This window comes from Chamaea fasciata, unplaced genomic scaffold (assembly GCF_029207755.1).
Source record: "Chamaea fasciata isolate MVZ Bird 193981 ecotype frontalis unplaced genomic scaffold, bChaFas1.0.hap1 SCAF_1, whole genome shotgun sequence".
NCBI classification, from domain to species: domain Eukaryota; kingdom Metazoa; phylum Chordata; class Aves; order Passeriformes; family Sylviidae; genus Chamaea; species Chamaea fasciata.
Genome location: NW_027094086.1, coordinates 66,208,249 through 66,222,209, shown reverse-complemented (window position 1 = coordinate 66,222,209; position 13,961 = coordinate 66,208,249). Strand labels below are relative to the sequence as shown.

General features: G+C 39.2%; 1 protein-coding gene across 1 annotated transcript in view; it reads right to left on the bottom strand.

Annotated features, from left to right (window-relative positions):
• Nucleotides 1-3,159: 3,159 nt before the first annotated feature.
• The window catches only part of EPB41L4B (erythrocyte membrane protein band 4.1 like 4B), a 165,949-nt gene continuing 155,147 nt past the window's right edge, over nt 3,160-13,961 (bottom strand). The window contains exons 23-25 of the mRNA XM_066185305.1: nt 10,305-10,373; nt 6,244-6,407; nt 3,160-4,628 (exon numbers count right to left, since the gene is read on the bottom strand). Of these exons, the coding sequence (XP_066041402.1) occupies nt 4,559-4,628; nt 6,244-6,407; nt 10,305-10,373 (303 nt within the window). The 3' untranslated portion in view covers nt 3,160-4,558. The remainder of the gene's footprint in view (nt 4,629-6,243; nt 6,408-10,304; nt 10,374-13,961) is intronic.

The following is a 13,961-nucleotide window of genomic DNA, read 5'->3' as shown; positions in this document are numbered from 1 at the left end:
CTATCTTCCCTCCTTCTGCATGTCATCTACAGCTTCTTTTACGGCACTTAACTTTACAAAACACAGTTGTGAGGCTAATCTTACATGCAATTACAGATCAGTCTCAGTATATTTATTGCAAACTCCTTGAACATCAGGACATTAAAAAAAAAAAAAAGGAAAAAAAAAAAAAGAAAAAATATTCCATTGCATAATTACAAGTAGGTTTTTTGTAGCAAATGAACCAGAAATGTATTCAGAGAAAAATAAATAAATAAAAGCAAAGGCTATTTGTAAACAATTCAAACAAAACATGATGCTGCCTCCAATGAAACATTTCACTGCATTGCCAGCTCTGTTTCAAATGGGCACATAGGCATCTTGTTGCAAGAGAGTGAAGCCATGAACTGAAACTTTGGAGGAGTTAATTTTCAAATTTTGCACTTCCCGGGTCTATGAAACATGAAAAGTCTGCATACACGGTGGGATCTGAGAGACGTGTGGAATCTCAACCAACATTTCTAAAGAAAACCCAGTTATTCCCTTTAAAACAAAATAGTGGAAACAGCTGAGCCACACAAAAACAAAGCACAATTGGTTGGCTTCCATAAGAGACTGCAAAATGAGAAAATATTTAACTCCTTGCATAGCTATTAAAATGGCCAATAAATTTTGCTGGAATCACCCAAACATGACAACATTGCATTCCGCTGCTTAGAGACTTCACGCCAAAAAGCTGGGATCTGCTGACGGGGTCAGAGCATCACTCGGGGCACTGCCAAAAGCTGGGGCCACCCCTGATTAGCTTTGCCAGCGTGGCTGTAGCAGGAGGTTTCATCAACCAGCTACTTCCAGATGGAGCACGACTATAGTGAAGCCTCTGTGCTTATGTCACTGTAAGTTGTTATCCCAGCTCTCTGTTCTCCCACAAGGGATAAAAGCTGTTCTGACAAAAGGATAGTCCTGGCATTTTATTTACACCTAATGTGCAAGGCTTTCGCTGGCAGAGCTACACCGACCACAAATCGTACCTCAAAGCTGAACCCTGGATGATGCAGCTGAGTCAGCAAGGGTTTGCAATGTAGACCTAGCCAGAGGGACAGAAAGCAGGATTCATCTCACATAACTTTCATCAATATAAAGGTAGACACTTAAGTCAGAGGCACCTCCGGAAGACTGTTCCTTTGATCTCTCATCAAGTGAGAGCTGGGCATTTTAATGCTAGATGAGATGAACCCTTTCCCAGGGGAGCTGAAGAGACAAAATCCTTTCAGCCACCCTTTCCTGTCACCAATTCTGGAGACCATGCTTTAGAAGGCTGCTGTTCAAATGCTTTATCTTTACACATGTCAATGTACATGATGATGATAGCCTGTGCTGGGCTTCATGCTGCCACAACTAGATATGCAAGCTTAAAGCTAGCTCAGATACTTCTGCACTATTATACAGACATACCTTCAGGCAGAGTATCCTTTAACACCTGTAAAGTTAAATTATAGGGGCAAATCTGCAATATCTGCCCCTCTGAAATATGTTCATGTTGACATTGTCTTGTTCACAGTAGTTTTGGGTAACAGGTGTCCTAACACTGTCATTCCCAACCAGAGGTGAGGCAGAAGTGTTTCTTCAGAGAATGTGAAAACTGAGATGCTGAAGCATGGCTGAAGAAGGTACGTAGTAATAAAGAACAAGATGATGACATTCCACAGTTAAAAGTTTAGTTTGATATCAGTAAAACAGTTTTAATAAAGCTCCGTTAGACTGCAGAATAGGAATCAGTGGCAGCCAGTGGATAAGACACTAAAACACAACAAGGCAACATACTTGGAGTTGTTCTGTAGAAAATGTCCCACAGAAACTAAGCAGCCACATGAGCCTTTCCCTCTTCTCCTGATGGGAACCAAAGAAGGAGGAATCTCTGCCCTTCTTCAGCTATCCCAGAGCTTGCCTCAGCCATAAAGACTTGGCCATATAAAAGTAACCTTGCTTCATGTTACTTGTTTTCCGGTTCTGACTATTTCAGCTGAAAAAACTATACAATGGGAGCAAAAATGATGCATTAAAAACAATAAACTAATAGACTGTTTATGAGCCAGAGCATCTTATGGGCTAGTCTGAGTCAGGCATTCAGTTTTGATAAAGGCTTTTGCTTAAGTCATCAGATTGTCCTAACGTGGATCTGTTTTGCCCCCAAACCTGAAGGCATACTCTGGGGTTCCTAAATTCCACTCCATGGCAATCAGTATGACTGAAGGGTGTGTTCAGATTTTTTTCTGGTTTGTTTTTGTTTTCTGTGGGGGTGTTTTTTTTCTTTTTTTTTTTTTTTCTTTTTTTCTGGGTTTCCCTTGAAAATGACTTTGTGAAACTCTTGCCAGTTACCTAACAGGCAGAAAACCAGATTCAGCTAGACAGCACTGTGCCATTCTCAACCTTACTTCATTTTCCTCTCCCAAACCAGCATTTCTAGCTACAATTTTCTTTTATTTGCTCTTCAAAACGCTCACTCTCACTTGGACACAGGCAAAATGTGCTGCTGCTTCTCCCTCACCAATACCTTCTGGGAAATGGTGAGAAAAGAATAACAGGAAATTGCAGTCTTTTGTGTCTGTGCATTTTCCCCTCCTTTCTGATTTTCTCACAGGGATTTAATGTTCCTAATCAATTTTTAAGAACCCTGGATTGATTGAGTGGGGCATTAAAACATAAGGAACAGAAGTGTCCTGGCACTGCAACTAGAGGGTGGACAGCATACAAGTCACGTCTGATTACCCAGAACAGTCACTGGAATGCTCTTAAGGCTACAGACCAGGTGTGGTTTTGTGGCTCCTTGTGCTCACTGCTCATGTTGAGCCACTTGATTAAATTTTATAATGTGATTTTCTACCTATCAGTGGTGCTGTGTATTTTGACCCCATTTATGGCAACCAGAAAGTTTTGGGTTTGGTGGATTTAAATGGGAAGCCTAATGCTAATTTTTTGTCCCAGCAAATATAAAATAGGCAAGTCATTTTATACCTTCACACTGCCATCCACAGTCTTACGAAGCTCTCCAGAACTCTCATTTTAGAAAAACAGCAGAAGCTAACTCTGAAGGAAACCCAGTCTCACAGCAATCACTTCCCAGCCTCCACACAAACAAACTGCTTAAGCTGAGATAAAGCCATTGTAATCAGTGCCAAATGAAGGGCAATCTTTTATCTTCATACAAATAAGAGAACATAGTGTACAGAGTAACAGAAAAATATACATCTTCAGCCATACAAAACGCACAAAAGCTTTCCTGTTGAAAGAGTACCTTGTAGCTGACAGTCAGATGTTGTTAGTTTTCTAGATGACCCTGCACTACTGAACAAGGGGAAACAGAAACCCTTTTTTTTCCTTAGGAGATAGTTGGTAGCATTACCTGTATACCATTAATTCCCTTCCTGTGGCTCTGCTAGTGCTGGACCACCCACCCCACCTCATGCCTGAGATAGCTCCACTGGATGTAGAGGCTGCTTGGATGTTGAAGGTGGACGTGATTTATAGCCAGGTGCATCCTCCACAGGTTCGCCAGGATATACTTGCTGATTAGTGGAGTTAAAAATATGGGTATAGGCACAGCTATGCCATAAAACTATAATTGTTCTTGTTCTTGAAAGGGACCAATCAATTCATGTCAGTCAGGAAGGTGGTTTATTTACCCAGGAAGGAAAAAATTCTTCTTACGTGAGCTATGTCCACACCGCTGAGGCTCTACAACCTTCACTGCTGGGGCAGAAGATGTCTGAGCGTGGGCTAGCCTTAAAGCCTAGGCAAACTGGAGAAGGTAAAACTCCTCACTTTAAAAAAGTCAGTATCAAGCTAGAAAGTCAGTAGCAAATTACTTTAAACAATGGAATTTTTTTCATCCATTAATGGAAACACGGTAAGATTTAGTTGAAGGTTTAGGTCAAGGTGACAACCTATAGGGAGTATTGGGTGTGTATATCTCTGTGGTGGGGTATCTCTCCCCCTTGCAGCTATTTATATCTCTGAGTGGAGGTTAAGGTTAGGAATTTAATAAGACAGCCGTTTATTCTGTGGAGACTAACAGTCCTGGGGTTAGGATGTAATAATCATTCTTCTGCTTTAAAAATGGTTCTCTTAACAAATAGCAGTAGCTCATTGCAATTTTCAGTTGTACAAAATGACATATTTTCTATGTTACTATCAAAATAGTCTGCATAACATTAATTTCTGTGCACTTATTAACATATGTACAGAACAGTGTTTCCCAATAGAAATCAGTATGCTCCTTGCTGATCCTCTTTGCCCTAGATTTACCAAAACCAAACCAGAAATTAATTGTGTTAATAGTATAAAATCTCAGGAGAGATAAAGGATTGAAGGTTTATTTCCCAGCAGCAAATGAATAAAGAAACTCCTTCAAAGTCTAGCCGAGATGTAATTTTAACCAACCGTGGTGAATCCAGGCGAGCCAGGAATATCACACATTTCCCAATGCATTATGTTGAGTACACAGAAGCAGAGGAATGTAAACAGACAGAAGGCACATGAAAGGCCCCAATCCATTCTTCATCTGACGGAAGTGCGAATTTCATAATTCTGTCATCAAGAGTCTTTTCATCATTTTCTCTCTCTCAAGTTCACGCCTCAGAGTCTCAGCACTGTGTAATTAATGCACAAACAGCCAATTATGGGAACAACAATAAGTCTCAGATTTCAATTTAAAATAATTAACATTTTCAAAATACCAAAGGAGGGGAAAAAAAGGTCAGACTCAATTCAGTGTAAAAACTGATAGCTGATGGCTGATTCAAAAACAAGTATCATTTGATATTTCTGAAGAGCAAACAGAGGCAAGAAGAAGGATAAAAAAAGATCCACATGGCAAAACAGTTTATAATTTCATCTAACCCCATTAAAGGCTACTGATTTCAAAGGAAGCTGGACAAGGACTCTAAAAATGGAGCAGCTACAGCAAATGCCATCATGAAAGAGCACTGTTACAGCCTGAGCTCCTTGGTGTAATCTGATATTGAGGGATATCTATATATGTAGACATATAGATATTCTGAATTTACCACAGTCTTGCACATATCAGGATGCCATAATCAGAGCCTGAGGTCCTTGCTCTCACCAATTCACTCCAGAGCCCAGAGGCTTTATAACACTGGGAATGCCCTGGGTTAGTGATTCCATTTCTGAAACTGTTAACCATGCTTTTCTGAAAATTATGTATCACACACTTGTAACACAGTTTGGAGATTAAACTGAATTGCAGAAACCTTGCAGCCCATTCGAGGGACAAGCAGGGGTGGAATCAGCCACTTGTGTTTGAGACATCTTACAGAAGCTGAGTTCAGCACTACAGCTTCAGAATTACATTTTCACTGGAATGATAAATTTTTAGATGAGTTAGCAATGTTGAACAAGTGTGCAGGTGCAATTAACCAACATCTGCAAAAAATAATTAACGACCAAAAATGGGAATTGACTATGAATCCAAAAGTAAAACAGACTAATTCATTACTATGCCAAAGATATACTTTTCATAAGCCTTGGACTATTTGTGCTCCAGAAGTACTGAGTATATCCACTGCTACATTTATATTCAGTAAATTATCAGCTTGGGAAGTTCATCTTTGATTAAATTACAGAATAAGAAGCCAGCATGCAAAACCAGTAGGATGAAAGAATAGAAATCTGAAAAGAGTCTGCCTGTGGAAAGGTGGTACAGCTTATTGTTTCTCTGAGAAATTACAAGACCACTGTAGCTTGACATTAATAGAAAAGGAAAAGAAAAAAAAAGGAAAAAAAAATAAAAAAAAAAAAGAAAGAGGAACAAGAAAGAAAACCAATGCCTGTTTTTCATTTAGAAGAACAGACATTTCTCAACCTCAGCTTTCCCCCATGGACATCTAATTTCAAAAACCAAATTGTAACAGCAATTATTAAAACAAAACCTTTGTGGTTCAGACAAAATTACTTGCCTGAGGAAAGTCTGCACAACCCTTTCTCTCCAGGCCATTGGCCACAGAAGTGGTACACTGCTGGCTGCAGCAGTTAATTAAAGTAGGCTTTTTTTTTTAATCTCAGAGCATGAGAGTATGAGTTACAGATATTTCTTTACATAACCCACCTAATTAGTAGTCAAGCAATAATCTTTCAGTATAAGAGAAAATGACACTTTATGGTATTTATGTCAGAAAAACAGAAATCAAGCTGATTCCTTTAATGCAGAAAGCATCATAGTATTTCTGTGAAAGAACTGCACAGTACCTGTCTGCCAGCGAAATGGGCTTATGCGACGTATATACTGTCTGGACAGTTGGGGTCGGTATAGTCTCTGCCAGAGACCTCAGGACGGGTGATGGAGACACCAGCGTGATCTTAGGAGATGACTGCACCCCACAGCACTGTAACTTGCTGTCTGCAAATTCTGCCTACAAAAAAAAAAAAAAAAAAAAAAAAAAAAAAAAAAAAAAAAAAAAAAAAAAAGTTTACACACACAGAAAGAAAAAAATTGTAGATTAGCTTCTACTGGTCTCACCATCCTTCGCTATTCAATTAATTGCCAAACACCCAGCAACAGCAACTAAGAATGAGAACAAATGGGAGGCTGTGGCTATAACCTCTCAGTGGAGCTTCTGCAGATGCTGGACAGCCACCTCTTTTGATGCCTGGGGGACAAGCCTGATTGCAACATGCACCAGGTGAGATGATACTGCACCTATGAGACTGGCAGCATTCAGTTAAAAAAACATGATCCGTTTGGAAAATTACACTTATCATTATTGCATTTTCCCTAAAAAACTATGCCGAATGTTGACAACATGAGATTTCTGGAATATTCTTCAGTAATGCTGTACAATTTTCTGGTGGGTCTTCTAACTACTCTGTGTTTTGTTAACAGCTGGGAGTCTGGGATTTTAGGAGTCCAGGTTTCAAAATCTTTCCCACTTTTGCTAACTGGAACATGCCCCAAGAGAGATATTCTTGCAGTATCCAGTGAAAGGCAATGTTAAAGTAATATTGGAAGTGCAGATTTAAGACAAACAGCAAGCAACCATCTCCTGCCTTTTAGGTGAGGTATTTCAGCACAATATTATAGCAAAGACTGGGCTATTTTTACAACCAGAGCGGGGGGATCCCTAAAAATCAAACATCCTTGTCTTGCTTTTTGGCATGGGCTATTTCTCATGCCAAACCACAACAGCTAGTGCCTGTGGTGCATGTCTGACCCTGATCTGGGAAGAGTACAGAGCAACTGCAGTTGTCAGTGCATCAGGATCATTAAAACACGCTCCTACTGGTATCAGCTACCTTTCTTCCTTGATGACTATTTCTTCTGAACCTGGTTCAGACTCTAAGGCAGGGAGGAAGAAAAGTCACCATCATAAGAAAGCAGCTATTTCAAGAGCAACCTTCTTTTATTATTATTTTTTTTATTTCCTCTAATTATTTCTCAAATTCTGCAAGCCTCTGCAAGTGATTCACAAACTCAGGGGAAAACTATTTGAGCTCAAGAAAGACTGGCTGTGTTAGGTTTGCTTGCTTACTGTCACTTTTTAACATGCCTAAACACATCTCTAATGATCCAAAATAACCTCTGAAGCAAAAGAAATTTCATTAATTCCACAAAATTAGTAAAATGGAAGAATGTAAAATCGTAAAATTTTTACATTGTAAAATGTAAAACTAAAGAAACTCTCCTGTGTGTAAATAATGGCTCATAGAATCTGTTCAAAATTCTCTGTCATTCAACTTTTAAAGCTCAACCTTACAAACTGCAGGGGTATGAAATTTGGGGTTCCTTATACAGGGTCCCTGTGCTTCGAGGACTGCCAGATCTTACTCTATGGCTTGAGAAGAAGACATCACTCTGAAACTCATATAAATCCTCATATAAATTCTCCCAGCCGCACTGAAATCAGCAGAGTGATGACAAACTACACTTGCTAAAAAATTGCCTTCAATTCCATAGTGTGTTTGCTCTGGATGATTATTTTTCAGTAGATATCCAAAGTGTCTTTTTGTATATATGTCTGATTGCACGGTATGCTTAAGCCAAATATTTAACTGGTCTAAACAGACATAATTTCATTAATTTAAATCTTTGTGGCTTACACCTGCCAAGAATATGGCCATCATGCCTGCCATTTTTCTGTGGAAATCTCTGAAATTCAGATGGTTCTGGGCTTGAAGCTCATATTTAAACATTCCAGGTAAGTCATCTAATTTTTCATCATATCAAATCAACACAACTGCATATACAGCACCAAATTTGAAGCTGAAAGTCAAAGCTTTCTCAAAATCACTATTTATAATCCTTTTCCTGCTTAATAACATTTCAATGTTTTCTTCCAAGAAAAAAAAAAGTGAAGGGGAAGGACAAGCAAGGAAAGGAAACAACAACATCAAAAGAAAACAATTAACAAACATTACCATCTGGGTCTATGTGTGACTGGAGACCATTCAGAGTTAGATCTGCCTGCAAGTCCTAGCTACCCTTCCCTTACAGATCCTGCCTGAGGTGCAGCTCTCTTCAAGCCCTCAGCAGTGCATCAGGATGGTCTGAAATGCTATTGTGGAGAGACACCTCCCTTTGGGCTGGGACACAGGGCCATGAAACATAGGACCAAAGCCACCTAACCCTCCTATTTGTTTTCCCCTCTCTGTGCAGTCTTGTAGGTAGCTGCTTGCTTGCCACAGATATTTGTACATAACTCACTAAAAGGAATGTACGGGATCATGTGATGGATCATACACTATTAGTTTTTTATTGCAATGGTATTTTAAATATTTGTGGTCTCGATCTTGCCCTGCACCCTGCCCAGAAAAATGGAAATCTATTGGGCGAAGATGGAATTTCAGAAAGATTAGTTTGAAATCTGCTTTGCTTCTTTTCTCCTGACAGAACATAAAAAAATTTCGAATTTGAATTTGAATGGAATTTGAATTTGCCATGCAATAGCCATTTTCTGCAATATGGAAATTTCTGTGGTAAGTATATAGGCATACATTCTGTTTGTATTTTAGACTTCTGACTCCCTAGTTATGAAAATGTATGTTATATGGCCCTCCTAAATTTTGCTTTCATCCTAACTGTCAGAGACAGGAAAATAACATCTGACAATCAATGCTAATTAGTAGGAAAGCTATTTTGGAGGGCACATCGTTTTGCTAAGATAAAGGAGTACTGTGAAAGACACAAGCACTGTAACTTTGGGTTAGCTTTTATCACAATTGTACCACCTGGATTTGGCTGACATAATGAAACATTGCTGTGGCATTTCTTTGTACTTTCAAATGCATTTTGAACTCAGCCGTGGCACTTAAACAGCTTGGGCAGGCTAACTCACACTGGCTTTTAAGTACCTATTTGGAGAAAAAAACACATTTACATAAAAGCCCATGATCAGGTTTATTGAGAAAGAAAAGCCTCTTTCTTTAAATTATTAAATACAGACAGAACCTTCACATGACTCAATAGTGAGTGAAGTTACTTATCTTGGATTATATGCCAGACATAGATTACTGCAACCAGTAAAATTTAATGTCAAAGTCTGAAATGCTTCATTTTGCAAATGTAACTTTAAAATTTCAAGTCATTTTACATGGTGTTTATAAGCAGAGTGTTTCTTAAAGAGTAGTTAATTTTGTCAGAGTTTTTTTGTCATACTTATTACATAATGCCTCTGCCACCAAAGCAAGATTTCAATCATACTTACTTTTTAAATTGTCTGGTAACGGTTTTCTGTTTGTATTTAATTTACCTCACCAAAATCCCTAAGTCACATCTTCTGTAAAAATTTAACAAGAAATGAAGTTCAATATTGGATTCAAGTTTGTGGGTAAACATGGGAGTTTGTACAAGGATACCATTGTAGTCATTCATACACTAACTATAATTCTTTAAAATTCAGCTGTAAATTCACTGAAAATCAGGGCCCTCTTTGTGATGGCACAGCAGGCGGTTTCAGGCAGGAGGCCATGCAATTGCTAGACAGAGGACTAAGTCTTCCCATTCCCTTACTGCTCCCTGTAAAGATGTTATGGAGCTTCTCAAGTGTCCTCTACAGTCCTGAAATGAACATTTTGGGATCAACTTCATTAGTGGTGAACCTTGACCTTTAACTTTTAGCCCTCTGTCTAGTAAGCAGCAATGTCTCAAGGCAGGCAACATTTTGTATAATGGGAATATTTAACTGCTTTGTACTCATAATTTCTACTTGGAAATTTTTTTTTTGAGGACTGCTTAGTGCATAGATTTCTGACACTTAAAAAAATCAGTTGGAATTGTGTTAAAACACAGTTTTTTAGTTGCACGTTCTACTTACAGAAAACTGTGGTACTGTTGTAAAGGGATCGAAAAAAGGATTAGATGTATCAGCAGGGAATGTCTTTATCTTTAAAAAAGATAAAGAAAAAGATGTTACTTTCAGAGCATAAAAATGCGAAAGAAAAAAAAAAGCAGCAAAGCATTGCAACTACAGTGACATATCCAACAAATCAGAGCAGTTCAGCAGTGCTTGGACCACACCCAAAAAAGACGCTTCCAAAAATGCATACAGAAACCTGATGATGAATAGTAAAAGCATAAATATGAAAACTCAATAAATTAATTTTACCATGTAATTAAATATGTTGAGCAAATACAGAGCTGGTTGCATACAATGTATCTTCCAATTCTGTCATCGGTGTTATTATGTGATTCTTTCAGCCAGCACTACATTTTAAGATTGCAATATGAAGTGCAGGAGCAAATTTTGCTGTACAGGAACTTTGGCTAAAGAACTTGTGCTTTAAATATTTTAGACTTCCAAATTTTCACTTACACAGTTGCTACCCAAGACAAACAATTACGCAAGGTGGGATCAAAAGAAAATCATGTATTAATAAAACACAGGGACAACTGTTTGTTTCAGGCAGCTAGGAAGCCCTGTGTTGAGTGGAGGACTGGGGATAAAGGATGACCCTTGGAGGTTTTTTTGAAAAGTGCATGGAGACAAGGAGGAGACCAACATATCCATCTGCTGAGAGGGCTTGGTCCATGAGGATATAGTCACTGGTGTGAGCAGACCCTCCTGGAAGTCACTTCTGCCCTTAAAGTAGTTTCAAATATTGGCTGAAATTAAAAAAATATTAAAAGCAGCAACAATCTCTGTCCCACTTCATTGTGAATTCTCTTTCTCATTACTTTCCTTTTTAGAATGCAGACATTATTATTCATTCATTCAGAGAGAACAAAATAGCAAATAAACATTTGAGTTTTGAACTGCACTTCATGCTTTCCCTTTGGAAAATTACATTTTTTCACTGTAAAGGTGTGTTTATCACTTTATCACAGAAACTGCTGTGCATTGGTTTGTTATGCATGTCTTCAATCATAATTTACTAACTACAGCTATACAACTGTTGTTTAATAATGAGGAAAGCTACCTTGAGGGCCCTGAGCCCCTGCAGGCCAAAGAAAAACCTGGAATTATGACATCAAATATAATTAAGTAAATGTACAGTGTTTATTTTGCAAATAAAATAGCAGAAACATATTGGCTTATAAGGTACCAAGGGAAATTAACAGCTATCTGTGGGCTTGCTTCTGCAAACATGTGGAATTAAGCTTAGCATTAATTGTCAGGCTTCTTACACATGAGGAGTATGGATAGCAAAGATACTGTCAAGCATGTAAATAACTTTTTAACAGAGTAAAGGTGTTTGTAAATCAATTACATAGGCGTAAATGAACCAACAACTCTGTGAAGGAGAAATTATTTCAAATCACAATTTTCTATGCAAACTTATTAAAGGAATTTTCACAGTCCTATACTCATGTCTGCTAGCAAAGTATTGCTGCATTGCTGATTGAACCTAACTCATTAGACTGACACAATAGCTCCTCACAAGTTGGTTGTGTTACATTATACCCAGAGCCAAACCTGGACAGCTGTAGCATGACTCACTCTTCTGAGAGACAGCAAATGCCCGTGAGCTGACATTCTCAGGTTAGGAAGGGTTTACAATATGATGTTACAGTACAAAGTACAAGTGTGCTCAGTTACAAAACAGGGATGGGAAGCAGGTTACTTGTGTGTGGTATGAGTTTGATATCCCACAGCTAAAATCTCTCCAATTTTGCTGGATGGTCTCATTAAGGAAATGAAGCACAGTTACTGAACGCAGGAAAGAAAAATTATGCAGAATACTGGAGAGTCCACTGAGATTTGGGAGCCAAGGCTCATAACAGGAGTCAGCCTGATCACATGCTGTGACCCACAGCCATGCAGAATACCCTCTTGCAAAACCAGCATTTCAGTCTGTGGATGTGTGTAAGGCCAACCTATGTATCAAAACAGGGCAAGAAACGGTTAACCTGGTTTAGTTATCAGTGTGAGTCCCTTTCTTGAGGAGCTGTACTTTTAAAATCTTGAGAATTAGACAATGTCAACAAATTAAAGGCTCTCTGGATTATAACCTCCCTCAATTTCTGGCCCTTTAAACAAAGTGGAAAGAGAAAATAGGGAACAGAGAAAAAACCCCACACTTGTGTTCAATTTTAGAGTGACAAACAGAAACCATCCTGCTTAGCCTTTAGCATTTACTCTTTCTTTCCCCATATTTTTTGTCTCTGAGAACAGGCCACTGTTACTCAAAAGGCACAACAAAGTTTATTAGTTTGGTTCAGACCTTGATTAATTAAATTATTGCTGCTAGCTTCCATAGTCAAGGCAGAGAGACAACACTGTTGTTGCCTCTTCAGCATTGGCAAGAAGTTTTCAGCTATTAAAGGCTTGGCTCCTCTGAGTAGGAAGTTGGTACAACATCCTAATCCATACAAAAGCAGGAAAAATATATTCAAGAATACTGTTCAGACAGAGATATGCAGGATGGGGAGACAGCAGTGTGGAAAGCGTAAGTTTAAAAATTGGTTTATGTGAAACTTGATTTGGAAATTTGAAAGGTCTCTTCAGCCAGGAATATATATTTCACCTACTCTGACCTAACTGTCCTGCATGTTCACCATGGCCAGCAGTAGCAGTTGCCAGGACCTGGAAGGAGGAAGAAAAACCTGTGATTCCCACCCTACCAAACAATGAAAGCAGAATCATGGGTGAGTCTCTTCCTTACCCTTGCACTGGAGTTGAGTTTATTGCGTGAAGTCAAAAATTTCAGAGTAGCTCAGAAAGCAAAACTCCTGGACCAGAGCTAAATGTTATGACTTCCCCACACAGCCTCTATCCCTGCCCTAGGAAGAAGGCATACCATACCTTTAATGATCTCCTAACTCACATGGAAGAAGCAGATTCTTAAATTTTCTAGGGTGCTTTCTTCTCCCAGTCATGGCAGCATCAGTTGAAAGATGCCACCCGGGAACTGAGAACGGAGGAAGGGCAGAGCCTTCTCTACAATCTACTTCAAAGCTGCAGGTCCTCAAGCATCTGGAGACTCTCAGCAGCTTCCAGGCTTTACCTGGGGTGACACACATGAAGGGAAAAGGAAGAGGGAAGAGGAAGTGGCCAGTTCCATGGGCAGGTTGATATCATGAAGCTGAACTCTAGCTGCTCAGAGAAGTAAAACACAGTAGCTGCCGGTGCGTGGATTGCCTATAGACCAGAGGGAGCTTTTCTGTCTGTTTTGGTATGAAACAAAACAAGTAACATCTTTAAAGTCTACAGCTGGGCACAATTCCTGTTGTGGCAGATGGAGCAGCAATCTCATCCACATTGCTCAGATGGGCATTTTCTGGTACAGCCAGGCTCTTCCATGAGAGCAAAAGGGCCTAACTGGTGTCACAGGGGCTACAGAAATATCATGAGCAACAAGAGGTTAGAGCTGTGTTCTCCTTAACAGCACAGACAGGCTTTTAAGTACAGAACTTGATTTCAAGCACACTTGCTCTCTCTGCAGGAGTGCTAACAGTCTTGCAGCTACAGTCACAGCCATAAAATAACCTTTAAGGCAGGCCCCATGAGTAACTGTCAGGTCGCCGGGACACT